This window comes from Oryzias latipes, chromosome 8 (assembly GCF_002234675.1).
Source record: "Oryzias latipes chromosome 8, ASM223467v1".
In the NCBI taxonomy this organism is placed as follows: domain Eukaryota; kingdom Metazoa; phylum Chordata; class Actinopteri; order Beloniformes; family Adrianichthyidae; genus Oryzias; species Oryzias latipes.
The window spans coordinates 2371311-2390995 of NC_019866.2; the positions used below are offsets into that span (position 1 = coordinate 2371311).

Consider the following 19685-nt stretch of genomic DNA (forward strand, 5'->3'; position numbering starts at 1 on the left):
ATATACATTGTTTGTTTATCGTTTATTTTTAACTGCAGTGTAGACCCATGAAAAACAGCAATGTTTATGTATGTCAAGGATTTGTTCTAATAAATAAAGTTAACTTTGACTAATTTACCCACGTGACATTTAGTGACAGTACCGGTGACTTGGGAAACGTGGGTTCTGAGAATCCAAATGTATTTATGGATATATTTACCTTGTACTATAATTAAATTTATTCAAACTTTTTTTATACTACAAGTTTAACCGGTCAATTGTAAATATTTAAGTAGCCCGTGTGTGTTGAGCGGGTTTGCCAAAGCTGCCTCCTTGTGGATAGTGTGGGATTTTCCCACGTCACGTGAAAGCAGCATCAGATGATGAGAGTGGCTCATCAACAGTCAGGTGTGGCCGCGGCGGAGGGGAGCCTTTCAGCCCGCAACGCAGCCCCGGAGCTCCACGGAGACGAGTCACCCGTCCCAGCCGGACCTGGAGAGCGTCCGCCGCCGCCTAAGCGTTCACGCCAGCGGGAAACCGAGGTAGGTCGCGAGTTTTTATGTGGAAATTCAAAAAGTTTCTCCGCAGGCTGGAAAGTTTTCAGGCCACATTCAGGCCCGGACACTTGAGAAACCAGAGGAAAGGCGTTCATTTCAGGCCAGAACCGGACGTTTTTCTTCCTAACAGACGGTTAAATAGTGTCACTTTCTCTATGACAACAATAACGTTTGAGTTGTGTTATCGATTAATATCACGGGTTTTTTCCCGCCGCTCAGCCAAAAAACGGGAATACAATCACTAACACTTAAAAAAAGTCAATGCTAGCTGTGATCTTGTTAAAATACAAAAGTGTCTGCTTTAGAAAGTTTCACCAAACACTTTTTAAAAACCGAAGCGGAGGTTTCGTCATTAAAATTTCATCCTTTCCTTCCGATTTTCTGTGATTTTTAAACCATAAGTGTAACCGCCGGCTTCTGAGGCGAAAAGAGTCAAAACTGGAGTTTTTGCGTCCAGAAGTAAAATGAAGTTTAGTTCGGCGGTTTTCATGTTAGCCGCATTAACTATGGCCGTCCGCTGTGCTTGTTGTCGGTTGGACTCCGGTGTCGGTCGGGTTCTCCTCGGAGAGTTTTTAAGCTAACGTTAGCTTCCTGTTTTCATGGAAAACGGCACGCCACCGCGGAGGAGGGAGGGTCGTGAAGCATCAGTGTTGGCCTGACACATGTTCTGGTTCTGTTTGTTCCCAGACCCGGAGAAGTGAGAGCTCCGCAGGAAGGAACTGAAATCAACGGAGTCTGGAGAAACCTTCAGGAGCTGCCTCCAAAAGAGGAAATGGGTTTCTTCTCACAAAAGGATGGAGTCGTGTTCATGAGCAACGGGTGAAAAGCTTTCGCCACGTGAAGGTGTGGAACCGCCACCACGGCCGGGCGTGGACGCTGCTCTGAGCACAGCTGGAAATCCCCCTGAAGGAGCCCCGCCACCCTGCCACTGGAACGGTCCCGGCCCAAAAGGCATGACTCACAGACGCAGAACTCTGCTGGTTTTACCTCCGAGCCAAAGGATGATGCGCAGCGCCGGAAATGCGCCGTAATCTGTGGAGCAGCTCCTGAGCGGGCGGGCGGTGTTCTGGAGCCAAACGAACAAAAACTGCACCAACCCTTTGGAGACGAAAGACCCCAGCGTCTTCTGAAACTGGTTTCACTGGGAGCTCCAATCGGAGGCCGTTCAGATGGCCGGGAAAGACTACAACCATCTGTTCAAGCTGCTCATCATTGGAGATTCCAGTTAGTAGCTCCAGTCGTTCAACGCTCGCCTCTAGAGTTCTGCTCTGCTGTTTCTCCACGCTGCTCAAATGATGTATAGAAAAGTGACGCTAATGTCAACTACAGTTAACCCAGATTGATAACCTGATGGAAGGAAGGACGTCAGCAGTTCAAGGTTCTGGTCAGCTTTTAGGTTCCTTCCTGGTTGGAACATTTCTTTGTGGAGATTGTGGAGACAGTTTTCTTTTACTGGACAATCACGTTGTACTTTATCTGTTTACATTCAGCAGAGGATCTCATAGGAACAAGTATCACTGAAAAACCTTCATATGAATATTTCAGACCTTTTCATTGAATATTGGACATAACTGTAAACCATAAGCTCGCCGTTGCCAGGAATCTTTTAGGAACATGTCTCCCTTTCAAAAAGAACATTTAACCGGAAAAGTCAATTACTGACTATGACTGGAAACATTAGCTTCACAATCTGTTGGGAACAACTACACACTTTTTAAAAATGAAGTGTTTCTGAAAACAGAAGTTTTATTTTTCCAACATCAGAGCGATAAACTTCTCCAGCTGTGTGGAGGATGTGTGCAGAGGAACATGGCGGACAGCGGCGTTTGTTTGTGGAGCCGCTGTAGGCGTGTTGGTGGCGTGAACAGTGCCTCATCTGAGCGCGCTCATAGCTGCAGCGATGTTGTCCCACAGGGAGGGAGGGGGCTGTTCCATGCCGCTGTGGCGGAGCATTGTTTCCTGTGAGCTGAAGCAGCGCCTGTAGGATGGGAAGGTGGGGTCGGTTGTGTTTGATCGTCTCTTTAATTCATTCAGAGAAGGTTAACGGTGACGTTTGATGGTGGACGGGTGACGTCCTGAAGAAGCCAACTCTTCTGGAACGTTTTCTTTTTGTAATGAGTCAGAAAGCTCCTTTTGGCTTAAGAGAACCTGGATTCAGTCCAGCCTCATTTTCATGACATTAAACGTTGAAGGAAGGCTCCTGTTGATGGATCTGCCTGTAGACCGCTCCAGGATCCTCAGGTTCTTTGTGGATGAAGATCCGGATGTTTTCAGCTCCGGTCGGTGGTGTAGACTCCTTTTTTCTGAGCTTTAGAAGCTCTGATGCCGAGTTTCCACCAAATCGGCCGATAACAACCAACGCAGACCTTCTCCTGCTGGAGAAAAGTCCTGTGGTTTGATGGTCTTCGGGTGGTTCACGGTTTCCCCTCATGTGGGGTTTTTATCACAGCCGGTGCAGAATTTGAATGTGGGTGGAGGTTTTACTGCTGGAGCTCCGACCAGGACTGATGTTAGCGTGGTTGGAGATGTGGAGGATGCTGGGAGCGGTCAGATCCACTTCCCAGCTAGACGGTTTTGCATATTCTCAGATCCTTAAATAATAGACTCAGTCGGTAAGGTGCTTCACGTGTGAAAGTGTCTTGTTGAAATGAAACTTCAGAGCTGCGGAAAAGAGGGTTTTGAGCTTGTGTGTAAAGCCTTAAAGAGAACCGTTGAAGTGGTTTCAGCTGAAAGTTCTTCAGACGTTCCTCATCCTGCTGCCAGTCAGGAGGAGTTTGGATCAACCCGTCCCGCTTCCTGTTGCTGATGCTTGTGTGAGCGTCAAGACGGTTGGAAGCGTCTGATGTTCTCCATGTTGCAACGTGTTTCTGGAGTGACCGGTTTCATCTCATCTGTGTCGGCGTTTCCTTCTGGAAACGTGTTGCAGCTCATCAAACTGAAGCTCATTTTGTCACATTTTTGTCTTTCCGTTCCTTGCAGGTTCGTTCATGTCGTGTTCTTCATTTCTGTTTCACTTTTTCTTATCTGGTTCTGGGGTTTTTACTGGCAGAGGTTTGTCACTGAGCCCGAACTGGTTTCATGCACTGCTTATCTGATCTGTGCTCCTCCCTCAGATGTCGGCAAAAGCAGCCTTCTGCTCCGCTTCGCGGACCAATCCTTCTCCGGTGAGTTGAGCGGTTACAGTCGTTACAGTTAACTGATCTGTCCAGACGCGTCTGCAGCAGCAGCTGCTGCTGCATCAAACGGTTTCAAAAACGTGTAGAACCAACCGATGCACACCAGATTAGAATCAGGAAAATTCCTCTGCCGTGGTGATATTTTTTGTCCTTTGCGGAGGCTGGAACCGTCCGGGCGGCTGCGCAGATCTGCCGTCCTCTGCGTCTGCAACCACGCCTCCAAATCTGCACAAACTCGCAGATTTGGAGGCGTGTTTTTATGGTTGACAGGCGTTTGAACCCAAAAGCATCAAACTTTGTCCTGCCATCTTAATTTCAAAGTGTTCCCAGTGGTTATTTAATTAGACAAAATCCAAAAACCAGTGTTGATTTCTAGCACAGTTTCTGCAGAGCAACCCCGCCCCCCTTACCTTCCCTATTGCTGAGAGCTTGAAACAGGGAGCTTGTCACAAATATCTTTTTCAAAAAGTGTTTTTTTTCCCTTCTGGTTAGTTTTCTTCAATGATCAGAAAAATGTCAGTTTCATGTTTAAAAACACACATTTTTTATCAGGGAGGGGTTCTTACAGCTCGTGTAGTCCTGTGAGCTTTAGACGTTTGACCTCTCAGCTTCATCGTTTCCAAACTAACTTTTAATCCTGAGTCGTCCTCGGTTCTTCCGCTAACTGTTGTCTTTTTTTAGGCAACTACATCACCACCATCGGCGTCGACTTCAAGATCCGAACGGTGGACATCAACGGGGAGCGGGTGAAGCTGCAGATCTGGGACACGGCGGGCCAGGAGAGATTCCGGACCATCACTTCCACGTAAGAGCCTCCGGGGTCGCGCCCCCCGCCCTTCTCCCACGCTGAGCCACCGGCTTCAACTCCGCCCGTGCGTCCTCTCTGCAGGTACTACAGGAACACGCACGGCGTCATCATCGTTTACGACGTGACCAAACCCGAGTCCTTTGTGAACGTGAAAAGGTGGTTGAGTGAGATCTCCCAGAACTGCGACAACGTCTGCAAAATTCTGGGTAACGCCTCTGACTTTTGCTCCTTCTTTTGAAGGTTTCTGGAAGGCCAGGATGGTTGTTTCTGTACCCATCTTCACGCACTCAGCTCCTGTGAGGCGGCTGCACTTCCGGCACCTCACAGGGGCTGAGTGCGGCCCAGAACAAACGTATCCAGACTCTATGCAGAAGGAAAACTCTCATTGATGGATTCATCGGTTCCTTCTCTTCCTTTCAGTGGGGAACAAAAACGAAGACCCGACCAAGAAGAAAGTGGAAACGCAGGACGCCGTGCGCTTCGGGGAGTCGGTGGGAGTTCGGGTCTTTGAGACGAGCGCCAAAGCCAACATAAACGTAGAGGAGGTGAGTTCCCGCCTTCAGGCTCCAGCCCATGAGATCAAAGCTGTGAAGTAGGTCACCCCCCCCGCGTTACTCGGTACCGCTACCGGTCTGCGGGTCACTCGGTACCGGGCCGCAGGAAAAAAAAACCAACATACTGTTTTGGTTATTTTCTGATTCCTGAAAGAAGTTTTATTTTGAAAAACCACCCTCGGTAAATACAACCGACCTCCAAATTAAGAGCCTCAAACGTCTTTGGAAAGTTTCTTTTGACAGAAAAGAGCCAGAGAGGAAACAGAAGAGCCTTCAACTTCAAAATAAAAGCGCTACATTTAATAGACGAAAGCCAGGAGTCTTTACTCCACTCATGGATTTATATTTTCCCGCAGACCAAACCCAATCTGCATAATAAGGCTCTTAATGTTAATCGTACGCTACTAATAAAGTTAGTTATACCAGTTTTAGGACGGTTGTATCATTTTGAGGATACGGATAATCCTCATTTTGAGAAGTAACTGCTGTTTATTTCTCTATAGAAGTCTAAAGGATTGTGGCTTCTTGGAGCCACTTCCTGTTTGGAACGCCAGTCACTCAGTCCAGTTCTCATGTACAGTCAATGGTTACACCTTAAAGGTTGGACGCGGCTGAAGTTGGCGTCTGGTCTGTTGCCACTTTGCCGGTGAAGGGAACATCTACTTCACATTTAACAGGAAACCTCCAGAATAAAGGAAGTTTAAACCAGATGTGAGTCAATAACATCGAATGAAGATTCAAAAACATCAGGTTTCTAATTTATGGAAACTTGTAAAAGCAACTTTAAGAATTTTCCAACATTTCCCTAAGATAAATAAGGAAACTTAAGCTCAGAAAAACTTCTGTGTTAAAGAGAAATGTAAAAAGAAAACCAAAATGGGATTGATCTTTTTGGCTTGAATGCCAATCTGAGCCTGGATTGAGGTGTTAAGATGGAATTCTAGGAGAAAAGAACCCTGAATTTTTCCAAATCAGATAAGACTTGGTTTCATTGAAACTTCATCTGTAAAACATCTACAGACATTTTTTTTAAACCACAATCCATTTTGAAGCATTTCCAGAAACCCAAAGCTTTAAATAAACACTGAACACCAACGTTGCACCGTAGAGACCGGTCCCTGAAAACATGAAACATGAAGACTGAGCCTGAAATAGAACGGAGACGATGATCCACGGAGGAGGTGCTGCCGCTGACCCAGAGGGAGTAGGTCCGGTACATTACTGACCTTAAAAACAAGAATACCTGCAGCTTTGACTTGAGTTGGACCAAAAGGCTGCTACGATTACAAACGCTCATGAACTTCCTGTTCAGCTGAGTCAGGGTGTTGCACCATCGGCCTCTCCTCCATTTCTGAGCCCCAGGTTCCCTTTTTTGTGACAGTTTCCCGCCTCCTGGCCTCTTTCTGCAGCACCAAAATCGTTGAGAACGGCAACGATCAGAACTCCTCATTAAAAAAAGAAACCTGATCTTTTGGAGATCAGTGTTTGTTACACAAGATCCACAGAATTCACTGCAGTTTTGTTCAACTTTAGACTCTTAAATCTCCAAATAAGTCAGATTGAGGATGTTTTGGCAGCTAAACCGATGATCAGAGTATTTTTGGCTCGTTTGCCGTCCATCTGAAAGCACAAACGTCAGCATTCAGGTTTAAAGTGTTCTGTTGACACACAGGTTGATGGTTCAAGTCCAGCCTGAGGTTCACTTCTGTCCAAACGTCTTCACACAGATGTTCATGGCTTTCACCCACATGGTGCTGAACGCCAAGAAGCAGAGCCAGAGCCGAGCCGAGCGCGAACGGGAGCGGGACGACACGGTCAACTTCAACGCCAAGAGAGACCACGACCGCCGGAAGAGAGCGAAGAAATGCTGCTGAGGAGCTAAAGGACCGTTTCAGCAGCAGCAGCAGCAGGAGGAGGAGGTGAAAAGGAGTCACCGATCGGCCTGCTGGTGAATCACCCAACAGGAACTGTGAGCTTCAGCAGCCGGCAGCGTTCTGCTCCCGTTCATGTTTCGTTTCAGAAAAATGTCATGAATGCGACGCAACAGCCCAGCAGTGAAGACGGCAGGTCCTCATGTGAATGAATCACAACAGGAAGCAGCTGACGGAGCGTCACAAACGATCTGGAACATTCCTCCTGATAATCTGTGGCGCGTTCACTGCAATCTGTAATTGTCCTGCTGTCGAACAAACACCAGCCCGTCCCGCTAACTCTCCCCTAGAACCCGATCTGCTAATCCAGAGTGAGTGTAAACGCTGAAAGGGAACCGCTTGAGTCCAGAACTTCAGTCTTCAGCTTCTAAACGTCTGGCTTTGATTTGCAATAGAAAAAAAGCAATAAACTGTTTTTGTGAATTTGAAGACGATCTTCTAAGAAAATGTTCTTTAACAGGTTTATTATAAAGTGCCATTACCCAAAATGCACTGTAATATAATGGGATTACTTTTGTGGAGGGGGAGTTTATTTCTTCAATGTGAACTAAATAAATGCGAAAATATTCAGAACCACATTTTTCACAGAAAGTCCATCACATTTAACCCAGAATGAAAAGTTCAAAGTAATAATTTAAAGAGCTTTTATGATGACCCAAAGGAGGTTTCAGCCTGCAGCACGTTGGCATTTTCCCGCTGCTCTTGAACGCAGCACGGTCCTGCTTCAGGTGGGCTTGGGGAGTCTGTACACCCCCGCAGACATCAGAAGCTGCTGCTCCCTGACCTTCTTCTGCAGGAAGGCCTCCAGCTCACTGATGTCCATCTCCGTGACGACGGGCCCCGTGGCCACGAAGATCCGCAGCATGGAGTGGATGCGGTCCAGCGTCATGCTGTCCAGGTTGGTGAGCATGGCCTGGATGTAAGCCCAGAAGAGCTGCAGAGACGACGGGGGTGGGGGGGTCATTTGAAATATTTGACAACATCTAGAAAACACGGAAAAGACGAACGCTCACCTGCAGCTTCTCCTCCCTCTGCTCGGACTGGGTGGTGGTGTTGGAGTCCCTCTCCTCGTCACTGTCGATGAGCATCCCCCCCCTCTCCAGCTTCTCCATGGAGGAGCCCATCTCCACCACATAGTAGCGCCCCCCCGCCTCCTCCCTCAGGACGCCCTGCTGCTGCCACAGGGCCAGCTTCCTGTGGACCAGCTCCTTGGGGGCCCCCAGCTTTCCGCTCAGCTCCTCCAGCGTCCAGGAGCCTGAAACCCAAAGTGGCGTCTGCAGTGACGGAGAACGGAGGAACCTGGAGACGTTCTGGCAGCATCTGATCATTTAAAGGCCCGAGAATCGGAACCGTGGCCGAAACTGAAGCTAAAATCTTCTGTCACCTGAAGATCCTGAACATTGAAGCTGCAGGACAATTAAGGAACTGCAACATTTAATTATCTAAACCAGGGGTGTCAAACTCACTTTGGTTCGGGGGCCACATTCAACCCGTCTGATCTCAAGTGGGCCGGACCAGAAGCGTAAAGGCAAAACAACAGCTTTATTCTATTTTTTTACCCAATTGGAAAACAGGCCTCAACCAACATGGTAGCCTTATTTCTTATTACACATTCATTCACAGAGGCCAATGGATCTTAAATAAAATTAATTTCACTTTAAAATATTGGTTTATTTAATTTTATACAGACTGAATATTTTAAATCTGACACTGAAGCAATCCTGATAAATTCAAGAGGGGCTACAGACAAAAATGAAACATGTTTCTAAAATGTAAATGTCCAAACGATGACAAAATTACACTGAATTAAACTTGCAAACATAAGAGTTTGGAGTTAACCTCCTTTCTCTCCTGAAACTTCACCCGTCCATAGATATCAGGATTCAAATGCTGTGCAGAAACACATTTACTGTCATTCAAGTGTGCAAAACACAATGAAATGTCCATTATTATTCATTATTATAAGAATCTATTCCTGGTTTCTGCCTGAATTTTGTGGCAACACCTGCCTTCTTCCTGACCTTTAATGGGGCGCCATTAGTGACCAAAATTACTTCATGTGACCAGTTCACTTCAACATCGTCCAGCACAGTAACTAGAGAGCTGACTATGTCATCAGCTGTTGTGTCCATCAACTCCAGAAACTCCACTGTGACGTCACTTCATCACCTCTAATAAATATCACAGCTGTACATATCTGTGATGTTGGTGCTTTCATCAATAGTGACTGAAAATACAATAAATGACTGGATTCCTTCATATGGCTGCCCATGTTTTCTCAGAGATGTTGGATCTGATCGTAATTCTTGACAGACTCATGTTTAAGGTCGACTGCTTTTTGGGCCGCAAGACTTCTACTATGCCTTCAGCATTTCTCAATAAGTTCATCATCAGAAAAAGGTTTGGATGTTTGCTCCAACTTGTTTGCAATAAGGTAGCTAGCTTTCCCTGCTCCATCACTGACGTCACGCCTGTAGTAAATCCAGATGGTTATTTATCGGTCCAGCTAATAGTTGCTAAATATTTTTTTTTCTTAACTGCAAATGGTGAAACTTTTCTTTGTGGAGAGTCTCATAGTGGAGCTGAATGTTATATTCTTGGAGAACAGCTGTTAGGTTTCGTTTTTGGCACATGCAGAGTTATGTTGTTTCACCCGTTAAGCTTTTCCTTTGCTCCCCCTAGTGGCGGAATTGCGCATTTCGGTTATTTCTTTAAAAAAATCATAACTTGCCAGAGGAATGGAGTAGAAACTTGCTTTCTTTTTTAAACATCCTTATGATTTTTACTCATTTGTGGGCCGGACCAAACCACCTGGCCGTATGTTTGACACCCCTGATCTAAACCGAATAAAAAAAAATGTGTCATTACAGACCAAATAAATGATCAGTTTCTGGAGCAACTGAAGCAAAACATAAATTTGAAGCTGCGTAATCCAAAGGAAACGAGGGCAGAAACCAAACATTTTCTGCAAGTTCAGAGAATTCTAGAGCAAAAATTTAAGAGTAAAACATCTGAAGAAAAGCTGCTTCATCTGAAGATGACTCTTTATGTGAGGATGCAGGAGGGGGGTGGGGTGTGCTCATCTCAGCATAAAGCTTAAACTGAGCAGAAAACCTGAAGTGGTGTGGACTGTGGAGGCTGTACACTGAACCAAAGGAACCCACTTTTGTCCTGGAAGTGAAGGATGATGGCGGCCTGGATGGGCGACACGGTGAGGTTGGTCAGGATTCGGTCCTCCAGCTCCACGTCCAGAATGACGGATCCCAGGTGAGGCTTCCAGCTCAGGGTCCTCATGGCCTGAAGAGCAGGAGGAAATGAGGATCCAAACAGAACCCCGTTCAGGACAGACAAACTGGGTTTGAACTTTAAACGCTGCGGTCGCATCAAAGCTGTGGCTTCAAGACGAGCAGAAAATGAACTTTGAGAACAATCAGATTAAATATTAGTTCATAAAGAGGATCCACAGCTGTCTGTCTGTAGAATCCTCCAGAAAAAACAAACAGCTGGACTCCACCTTCAGTTTCTCGTATCTGTGGGTGTAGGCCTCCATGGCCCGGCACACGACGGGGGGCAGCTCCAGCTTCTCCTCCTTCAGCGTCGGCCAGAACTCAGAGGACAGGATGATGGCGGACAGAGGCAGCGGCGGCTGCTCGTCTTCGCTCAGCCGCGACTCCTCCTCCCGGATGTTGCCGTTGATCCTGCGGGAGTCCGCCATGTCCTGCAGAGGAGCGCCGCATCAAACTGCAGCTCCTGGCGGAGGAGAGTCCAGCTGCCGAGTGTGGGGGTTACCTTCAGCATGACCTCGCAGTAGTGCATGTGAGACTCTCCGAAGCGAAGCTTCAGCAGCTCCACGTTCCGGATCTCCCTGGAACAGAGCAGAGTCCAAAATGACGAATGTGAAGAAGAAAATGAACGGATGACGGAGGTGATCAGACCTGGCGGTGTTGTAGTTGAGCTGCTGCAGCAGGCGGTCGGCCAGGACGCCTCTGTACTCGTCGATGAAGATGTCCTTGCTGCCGTAGATGCTGACCAGCAGGCTGATGATGTCTGAGGAGCGCCGCTTGGAGCCCAGCTTATCTGCAGAAGGGTCAGAGGTGAGCCGAAGGGCCGCAGCGGAGCGACTACCGTCGCACCACGCCATCACCGACCGGGCACGGCGTCCGTCGGGTCCGGGGTCCAGTCCTCCGGGTCGGTGCCTTCGTCGTCGCTGTCCTGCATCTCCAGCGTCACCGGGTCTCCGCGGGACAGCTCGGAGGCCAGGTCGGTGCAGCCCTCCGCATCTCCGGTCAGACCCGCCACGATCTGCCGCACCGTGTCCTCCCGAGTCCTGAACAGCAAGAGGCAGCGCTGCGGTTTAGACGGTTCAATGAACACATTTCTAACTGAAGCGGGTTTCCTGAAACCGCCTGTCAGACCGCAGACACGCAAACTCACCTGAGGTACTTTCTGATTGGCTGACAGGCAACCTGCAGGATGACCATGGACGGGTCCAGCTCTCTGAGGGCTTTGATGGCTGAGATGTAAACGGTGAGGATGTCAGAGGTGTGAACTCCTGCACACAAGTTGAGGATGAGGATTATTTTTAAGAGAAAAGCATTCAACAGAATCAGGAAACCTTTGGAGGATCCAACAGGACAGTCGGTCCTCCACAGGTTCTGGAGAGTCGTGACAGAACTTTACACCCACTGAGCTACAGGTTTTATTTCCCCTCACTGCTGCTAAGCCGCCGCTCAGGTAGAAACCGGCATCTTGGGTACCGACGACCTGCTGATAACGACCGGCTTCTGTGGTACCGGCCCGCCGCTGACATCTACTCCCTGCTTAGCTACATACAGACCTGCTGCTCGGTTACCAAACCACTCGGTTACCAAACCACTCGGTTACCAAACCACTCGGTTACTTACCCGGGTGCAGCAAACGGCTTTCGAAGGCAGATTTCAGGGAAGTGAGGAGCTGCTGTCGCTGGTTAGTTCTCTCCAGGCAAAACTTGAGATCCTCAATCGCAGCTTTGGATTCTGGGAAATCTGCACGAGATATGGAGCAAAGATGTTAGACAAAAACAAACAAAAAAAAAACTCCGTCGGGTTGGTGAGAGTCACCTCTGATGATGCTGAAGAGCTCCTCGATCCTCATGTTGACGTAGATCCTGCAGAAGAACTGGTGCATGTGGCACCTCCACTGCTTCATGACCGGACTGGCCAAAGATGCTGGTGCCGGACCGTCTCCCGACCCCTCACAGGCAAAGACTTTCCCCAGCCAGCCGAGCACCAGCTCCAACCACTGCAAGGCGGAAAGGTTCAGACGGAGCCGACCAGGGAGCTGCTACAACGGATGCCTCACCTCCTGGAAGTTCAGCAGGAAGGAGCGCTCGTACTCGCCGCGGCAGTGCTGCTCCATCCGCTGCTCGATGAGCTTGTGGAGGATGGAGGTGACGGCCTCTGAGCTGACCCAGTCCAGCAGCTGCAGTTTGGACCTGCAGCCACAAACAGCAGGTCAGACTCTGACAGACCACAGGAGCTGCAAGGAGCTTCGCTCTGGTTCTCACAGGATGTGGCTGAGCTGCTGCAGCTGCTCCAGGGCCTCCAGACACCAGCACTGGTGAAGCGGGACCCCACAGCCCGGACAGGCCCCTCCCTCAGAACCATCCGGAGCCTCTGCCCCATCCTCGGCGTTCCCCTCCTGCTTCATGTAAACAGAGAAGGTCCGGCTGTAGAACTCCAGCACACGCTCCTGCAGGACAGGAGATGGCGAGAAGAGCAGGAGCGCTCTGATGGTCGTGAAGGCCTGCTCCTTGAGCCCTTTGGGTCCCGGCCCGCTCAGACCACAGCGGCCCTCCTGCTGCCACGCCCCCAGCTTCTCCAAACCACCTAAGGAGCAGACGTGTCAGAAATGTCCGACAGCAGTGGACCCCCCGGTGTCTGGGTCTTACTCAGGAAGGGTTCCAGGCGGTCCAGCAGAGTCCTGAAGGCGGTGAGGAGAACCCAGGCCCGGCCCCTCTCCTCCAGCTCGTTCTCCGGCTGCTTCAGTCCACACCAGAACTCTGGAACCACGGAGGACGACAAACGCATCTGCAAGGTCTCCAGCAGCCACACCCCGAGAAGAGGAGCCAGACCCCGACGGCAGAGCAGAGCCAGGCCGTCCACGAGGTTCTGATCCGACACCGAGAAGCCAGGAGACACCTGCAAGAGAACCCAACGCAGAGCCTCAGCATCCGTCCAGAAGCTGCTGTACGTGCTGATGCCAGAGCAGATCCTGGGCTCGGATTGGCTTTTACTTTTAGTTCAAACACAGCAATGAAGAACTTTGAACCAGTTTTTTCTAAACTCAGGTGTGTTTGAAAGGAGGAGCAGATTTAAAAACGCCTTCAAAGCTTCATCTGTGACTGATATACAAATGAAAATATCACGCATATAGATGCAGTCTAATGAGTCTGATAATGATCCACAGATTGTTTTAAATGTGTGAGATTCATCAAAGTGAACTACCACCAGATTTGGAGACGTGAATAACCTCGATAAACTGACGTCTCACTCATGGTTGGACTCCGACACTGAGGTTCGGGGTTCGGGTCCACTCACCAGAGCCGCAGAGACCGAATCCCATGCAGCCGCGACACCCTGGACCGGTTCGGGTCCAGACATTTCCACAGACTCCGAGTCTTCCATCATTTCCTCCATTTTATGGGTTTTTCTCCTCAATTAACAAACCGGGCGGAAGTCCAAACAGGCGCGTGCCGGTTTTAAGAGGTTTAGTTGAAGGTACAAATACACATTATTTCTCCAAAAACACAGTAATATACAAAGAAAAAGATACTATTTATTAACAAAACAAAACCACGTGACCCCTCCTACTGAATGGCGGGTTCAGATCTTCTTTGACTTCTTCTACTGTATTTAGCGCTGAAAGATGGCAGTGCTGCCACCTACAGTTGTTAATGCGCATCGTTCTGTTTTTTCTTCGTTGTTTTAGTTGTTTGCATGATGTACGTGCAAAAAATTTAAAAGTTGTAAAAAAAAGTAGTCAAAAGTATTTAAAAGAAGTCTGTTTTGCATTTTGCATTTTTGTGAACAACTACTGCCCTCGTGTGGACAGAGTGGAAAACTGCAACACGTAATGTTTGTAACAGCAACTAAGAGCTGGAGAAAAATTATTTACCAAATTAAGTTAATCTTTATGTAAAATAATCAACATCGATCAAATTAATTTATTCAAAATTAAATGTCTCAGGTTGTAATAAAAAAGCATATTTATCTTATCTTATCAAAATTGTAACATTTACTAAAGTATTTACGAAATAAATACAATTAAATTAATAACTCAGAAAAAATGATTATCTTGTTGAAAAACTTAAAAAAATCAAATTTTACCCGATCAAAAATGTTTTTACGTGTGAGGATGGGTTATGACATGATATCTGCCTCAGTGGGCAAACAGATACAACAGAACAATGATTTATAATGGAAAAACACACAAAATGTGATCACAGTCAAAATCCTTATCGCCCTCTTGTGGACAAACTGGTGAACTGCAAGACAAGTTACATCCACTATGTATTTTCACGGAAACTATTTATTTTCACGTTTTTGAAAATGTCTCTGCATTTTCTTTACTGAATAAAATATAAGTTTAAATGTTAAAATAAACAATTAATTTCTAAATAAACTGTAATTTTTTTACCGGTAATTTGGTTTAGCAGGAACCAATTACCCTGTTTAAAAAAAAATTCTAATTAAGTTTGCAAACATCTTATCTAAGTTTTCCCTATAGACAGACGGATTAGTGGTTAAACATAATCTGTCTTATTATTAACTGTGTTTGCTTTAATTAACATATCCTTGCTGTTGCACCAACATCAAAACTGTTTTGTTCGTTTAAAGAAAAAACAAAAATTATCTGCCGACAAACAGCATTTACTTCCTTAAACGTTGTACTGAGCTATTTCCAATATGACATTAGGATTTCATATTTTAAATGTAAATGTTGAAAAAAATCTATACTTCTATTTTAACTTAACCTGAAAGAGGAGGCTGTAGTTAACCCCCGGAGCATAAAAATCTAAGTCTCACTTGTTTTAAAATATCAGCATTAATGTGATGTCACACAAACAACATAATCGTTGTATATCAAATTGTTTTTTACCATTTTTCTCACTGTGAAAAAATAAAAAATATAAAAATAAAAGCGTGCTTTTGTTCTGAAAGTCAGATAAATGACGTAACTTCCGCTAGTCGGCAGCAGAAACATGATGGCCGTGGAGAGCGAGTGAGTGTCTCAACAGTTCCTGTGATTTGTCTTTAAACGACTTTAAAAAAAATCAAACAGAGATTATTTAATGTCGCCTCACATAATCCGCTCTTTAATCTGAGTCACGTTTGTCCCGTTTGTCAGAAACGGGACAGTTAGCTAAAGGAAAGCTAACGAACAGCTGCTTATGAAACAGTAAACACTGTCTCCAATCAGCTGTTCTGTGTCCGCAGTGTTCAGTCGGAGATCGAGGTGCTGCAGTCCATTTACCTGGAGGACCTGCAGGTGGACCGGAAGCAGGACGGGTGAGGAACCGGATCTGCGTGCTTCTTTCTCGGTTCTTTTTCCTTTAATCTGTTATAATATGAAGATTTCTCGGCACAGAAAAGTCTCTGAGATGCGAAACGCTTTGACAAAAAACCACAAAGCAGGTTTTTATGTTTCATTTCCGGGTAAAATCGTGAAGTCTGTCTCTACAATCCATAAAAAAACAGGGAGATTCCACCAAAATGGAGTCCTGCTGTGGATCTGTCGGTTCCGTTAGCTGGATTCTAACCAGTTACGCCTCCTTTCTGCAGTTGAACAGAGGAGTTCTGGTGGACCTCCTGCAGAGAGGTGATGCTGCTCCTCACTGACTCCAGGGGAGCTGCTTCAGAGTTTTTGTGTCAGGGCTCAGATGGGGATAGGATGCTGGTGGTCTCCATGGCAACAGCACCTGCAGTCAGCTGTGATGCTAAAGTGCTGAGAGGAGAAGCACAGTTCGGTTCAAACGGAGAGGAGAGGAGAGGAGAGGGGATGGAGGGCAGAACCATCGGGTTTGTGACCCAGAGGGTCTCTGACTTCCTCCCATCTCTGGAGCTGCTGCTGTCAGAAAGTGTTGGGGAGGGGGCGCGGTGCAGCTCCTCACCGCCGCTCTGGACTGTGACCTTCGCCGTCAGAGATGAGAAATCTGCGGGGATCTTTTGGATCTGACTGCTTCCTGTTTGGACAGAATAGGAGAAAACTCCTGTGGGGGCGTGTGAGCGTGGGCTGGAGCTGGTGGGGGTCGGATGGGGGTTTGCTGGCTGCTCATGACCGTTGAGCTCCTCAGACGACGACGTGGGTTTGAGGCGGCTGTGAGTTTGTGTAACCGCTTTTCGTCTCCGCTCTGCGCTGTGCTGTGAAGCCTCAGGAAGTGACAACGTTTATTCTAACAAAACAACACGTGCCGCGCTCAGACGATGCCCAAAACTAAAACATTCAAAGTTCAGTAGAAGCCTGAAAGCAGCATCAGAGCTTACTAGCCGTACAGTTTACATCCAGATTTCAGTTCAGACGAGGAAAACAAAGACGCTCATGGATCCATTTGTCTGACATTGGTTGCATCAGAAAGGGGCGGAGCAGGAAGCTTGTGGCCCCGCCCAGCGCCCAAATACCATATTTCTTCATCTGATCCTGATTCAGAGCGATTTGAATAAATAAATACTCAGAAATATAGTTTTAAGCTTAATTTTCTTTATAAATGTCCCCCATCATCAGAAAAACAGAAACAGCATTTTTATGGGAGTGAATCTTTAAAGGGAGAACTGAAGCAGACATCGTCTCTGAAACCTTTTTTTGTGTTGGTCTGAATTCATGCCTGCAGTTGTGTTTGTGTGTCAGAGTCTGTTAACAGTTGTGTTGTTGCTCAAGAGGCTGGGAGGTGAGTCTGGTGCTGCACCCGTCGACAGGACAGGACGCCGTCTCTCAGTTTGTGCGTCTCACCCTGACGCTGACCCTGGATCAGCAGGTACGCCCGTCCCTGCAGGCGCCCTGCGACAGGCCGGCGCTGCTGTGGTAACGTGTTTGTGTCCTCCTTCAGTACCCCTGCTCCCCTCCGGTCATCTCCATCCGTAACCCCCGCGGCCTGTCCGATGACAAACTCAGCAGGTAACGAGGCGGCTCTTAGCGGCGTCACGGTGACGTCTTCCAGGTGTGCTGATCCTCTGTGGTCGTCTCACGCAGCGTGCAGGCGTGTCTTCAGCTGGAGGCCGCGTCGTGTCTGGGTTCTCCCGTCTTATACCAGCTCATCGAGGTTCATGTGCCAAATCTTGTACAAAGACATTTCTGCTGTTTTTTTTACCGCCTAAACGTAAATATTTCTCCTCTCCAGAAAGCGAAAGAGATCCTGACTGAGAGCAACATTCCTCATGGAAACTGCGTCATATGTCTTTACGATTTTAAGGTACGGCGTTCGGTGAAGTTGGCGGATCGCCGTGGTCGTCTGCTGCTGTAAGTGTGCGTGTGCTCCTCAGGAGGGGGAGGCCTTCACCAAGACCAGCTGCTACCACTACTTCCACTCCCACTGCCTCGGCCGCTACGTCCGCCACTCGGAGGCGGAGCTCCAGCAGAGGGAGAGGGAGCTGGAGGAGGACAAGACCCGAGAGCGAGCGGAGCACCAGGTCAGATGAGATCTGCTGAGAAACGGTTCAAAGGAGCGAAAGCTGAAACCCCTCTGACCGCTCTGACAGGAGCTGACCGTGGTGTGTCCGGTGTGCAGAGAGACTCTGACCTACGACCTCGACCTCCTTCTGTCGTCTCCCGCCCCTCAGCTGCCCGAGGTAAAGCGACCATGCAGATGTTTGCAGCGGAAAGCAGAACGTGGACTCGGTTTGTTTCTCCCCCCGCAGTTCCACGGCGAGGCGTTCGGCGCAGACTTTCAGCAGAAGTGGGAGGAGCTCCAGAGGATCCTGGAAAAGCAGAGGTCTAAAGGAGGCATCATTGACCCGGAGGTGGAGTCCAACCGCTTCCTGATTCACATCAACGAGGTGAGACCCGATTCAGACGCCGAGCTCCTGCAGTCATGCTGCTTCCAGGAGGAGAATCTCTTTTTGATGAGATGTCAGAAAAGATGCGGACGGGTTTAGGCAGACGATGGAAAAGTAGTTTCTGAGAAACGGTCCCACCGACGCGCAGGAAATGCTGGTTATGATAGTGCTGTAGAAAACAGAGAATAGAGGAAATAACTTCTGATTGGGTAATAATCGCACCTACTTTATTTACACATTATTATCAAACATTTTCCCTTTAAAAAAAAGAAAACTTTAAAATTGAAACAGTTTGATGTGTTTTTTTCTAGAGGACCTTGTTGCAAACATCAGCGTCCAGAACAGGAAGGCCCCCCATATCACTGAAAAGAAACTTTATTGTAACTGGCGTCACTAACAATTATGTTTTTTTCCGTTTTTACCTTTTAATTTAGAAAATTCTGCAAATCTGAACACGTTTAGTTTAGAAGACTTAATACACTAGAGCCACACCTTCTGGACTTTGCGCTTTTGGGCGATGATGTCAGGCGCCATCATGTCTGCAGCAAGGTTCTCTCTCTTAGTTTGATAACAGCAGACACATCTGGAAAAAGAAATCTGTGTTTCAGGCTCCACCTGCTGCTGAAGATGGAAACCAGGAGGCTGAAGTTCCTCCAGACGTCCCGGTGTCCTCCTCCAATGAAAGCAGCGTGCGAGCGGATCCGTTTCCTCCTGGAAAGTCCCACTCCAGAGGAGTTCAGGGCCAGAGACGTCAGAACCAGATGAGGGGGCCGAGGAGAGGAGGCAGGACCAGGCCGCAGCATCCGAGAGCTGCCCCCATCACGGAGCACCTGGACAAACTCTCTCTGTCCTCTGAAGCACCTTTGAGGACCAAAGCTCCGCTCGGTTCTGAACAGTGGGCGCACAGGGACCCAGACTCGGGCCGATCCAGGACAGACGAAGAGGAATCTGCAGCGCAACAGGAGATGCAGCTTTTGCCCGACCATCAGGCCTCGCTCCAATCCGCCGTGGAATCCGAATGCTTAAAGGACTGCGCAGGCTCCGCTGGTGGCCGCAGCCATAGTGGAAGGAGGAGGGGTCCTTATCGACCCACCCAGCACGCCGGGCCTCCTGGACTCGGGCGCCATCACTGGGACGGTCGAGCTGCGAGAAGCAGAGGCGGACACCACCGGGGTCACGGCAGGGGTTTCCAGCAGAGGGTGGTGGAGAGGGGAAGGGAGGAGGTGCTATGACACAGGGCAGCAGGAGGGTCAAGCCAACATGTGTGTGCCTCCATCGTCAGCCTGCACAGATTTAAACCCTGCAACAGAAGAGACGCTCACTGGAACCTCAGACTGTCCTCGCCGCCGCCATGCTCCTTCATCCTCACTAACATCAGCTGCAGACAGCAGCTGCTTTACCTTGTGATGCCATGTGACCTGAAAGAGCTGCGATTAAAAAATGTTTGTGGATGTGATAATTGTGTTTTATATTGATATTTTTGTACAAATTCATTTGTGTTATTTGATCATTCTAACGTAGTTAAACCTATTTTTAAATTAAAACGTTCAGTTTTTGGAGCAGAAATGGAAAAGGCTTTTAAACTCTTATGGAATATGCACCGCTACGTAATGTACTACAAACGGTTATATACGGTCCGTTTGCCACAGG

At 47.9% G+C, this 19685-nt stretch overlaps 3 protein-coding genes across 5 annotated transcripts; 2 read left to right on the plus strand and 1 right to left on the minus strand.

Moving 5' to 3' along the window:
* Nucleotides 1-360: 360 nt before the first annotated feature.
* On the plus strand, nucleotides 361-7439 carry LOC101155198 (ras-related protein Rab-35). Of its 2 annotated transcripts, XM_004071115.4 has the most exons (7): nucleotides 361-521; nucleotides 1224-1760; nucleotides 3650-3700; nucleotides 4394-4517; nucleotides 4602-4726; nucleotides 4941-5065; nucleotides 6802-7439. In XM_004071115.4, exons 2-7 carry the CDS (start codon nucleotides 1706-1708, stop codon nucleotides 6946-6948), a joined length of 627 nt encoding a protein of 208 aa, XP_004071163.1. In that variant the 5' UTR covers nucleotides 361-521; nucleotides 1224-1705; the 3' UTR covers nucleotides 6949-7439. The 2 variants fall into 2 exon arrangements, with proteins under 2 accessions (XP_004071163.1, XP_020560687.1); XM_020705028.2 differs by lacking the exons at nucleotides 361-521; nucleotides 1224-1760 and adding an exon at nucleotides 1791-1914.
* An 82-nt stretch (nucleotides 7440-7521) lies between these two features.
* Nucleotides 7522-13891, minus strand: anapc2 (anaphase promoting complex subunit 2). The gene is made up of 14 exons (XM_004071114.4): nucleotides 13584-13891; nucleotides 12935-13184; nucleotides 12551-12872; nucleotides 12346-12478; nucleotides 12105-12285; nucleotides 11910-12029; nucleotides 11440-11557; nucleotides 11154-11332; nucleotides 10941-11082; nucleotides 10795-10870; nucleotides 10520-10723; nucleotides 10170-10302; nucleotides 8019-8260; nucleotides 7522-7939 (listed from the first exon to the last, which is right to left on the minus strand). Exons 1-14 carry the CDS (start codon nucleotides 13680-13682, stop codon nucleotides 7730-7732), a joined length of 2409 nt encoding a protein of 802 aa, XP_004071162.1. The 5' UTR covers nucleotides 13683-13891; the 3' UTR covers nucleotides 7522-7729.
* A 1321-nt stretch (nucleotides 13892-15212) lies between these two features.
* rnf25 (ring finger protein 25) lies at nucleotides 15213-19494 on the plus strand. 2 transcript variants are annotated; one of them, XM_004071117.4, is made up of 10 exons: nucleotides 15213-15267; nucleotides 15483-15554; nucleotides 16921-17017; nucleotides 17090-17157; nucleotides 17233-17302; nucleotides 17381-17452; nucleotides 17523-17669; nucleotides 17739-17828; nucleotides 17898-18035; nucleotides 18644-19494. In XM_004071117.4, the coding sequence occupies exons 1-10, from the start codon at nucleotides 15248-15250 to the stop codon at nucleotides 19265-19267; spliced, it is 1398 nt and encodes a 465-aa protein (XP_004071165.1). In that variant the 5' UTR covers nucleotides 15213-15247; the 3' UTR covers nucleotides 19268-19494. The 2 variants fall into 2 exon arrangements, with proteins under 2 accessions (XP_004071165.1, XP_011476050.1); XM_011477748.3 differs by having other exon boundaries at nucleotides 17233-17452.
* Nucleotides 19495-19685: the final 191 nt, after the last annotated feature.

Bases quoted from the DNA above. Each gene is read 5' to 3' on its own strand.
- LOC101155198 (XM_004071115.4), top strand. From the start codon at position 1,706: ATGGCCGGGAAAGACTACAACCATCTGTTCAAGCTGCTCATCATTGGA. The intron at 3,701-4,393 runs GTGAGTTGAGCG...GTCTTTTTTTAG, and splicing joins CGCGGACCAATCCTTCTCCG to GCAACTACATCACCACCATC. The intron at 4,727-4,940 runs GTAACGCCTCTG...TCTTCCTTTCAG, and splicing joins CAACGTCTGCAAAATTCTGG to TGGGGAACAAAAACGAAGAC.
- anapc2 (XM_004071114.4), bottom strand. From the start codon at position 13,682: ATGGAGGAAATGATGGAAGACTCGGAGTCTGTGGAAATGTCTGGACCC. The intron at 12,479-12,550 runs GTGAGAACCAGA...TTGTGGCTGCAG, and splicing joins CAGCAGCTCAGCCACATCCT to GTCCAAACTGCAGCTGCTGG. The intron at 10,871-10,940 runs GTCTGATCACCT...GCTCTGTTCCAG, and splicing joins CTCAACTACAACACCGCCAG to GGAGATCCGGAACGTGGAGC.
- rnf25 (XM_011477748.3), top strand. From the start codon at position 15,248: ATGATGGCCGTGGAGAGCGA. The intron at 15,268-15,482 runs GTGAGTGTCTCA...CTGTGTCCGCAG, and splicing joins ATGATGGCCGTGGAGAGCGA to TGTTCAGTCGGAGATCGAGG. The intron at 17,829-17,897 runs GTAAAGCGACCA...CTCCCCCCGCAG, and splicing joins CCGCCCCTCAGCTGCCCGAG to TTCCACGGCGAGGCGTTCGG.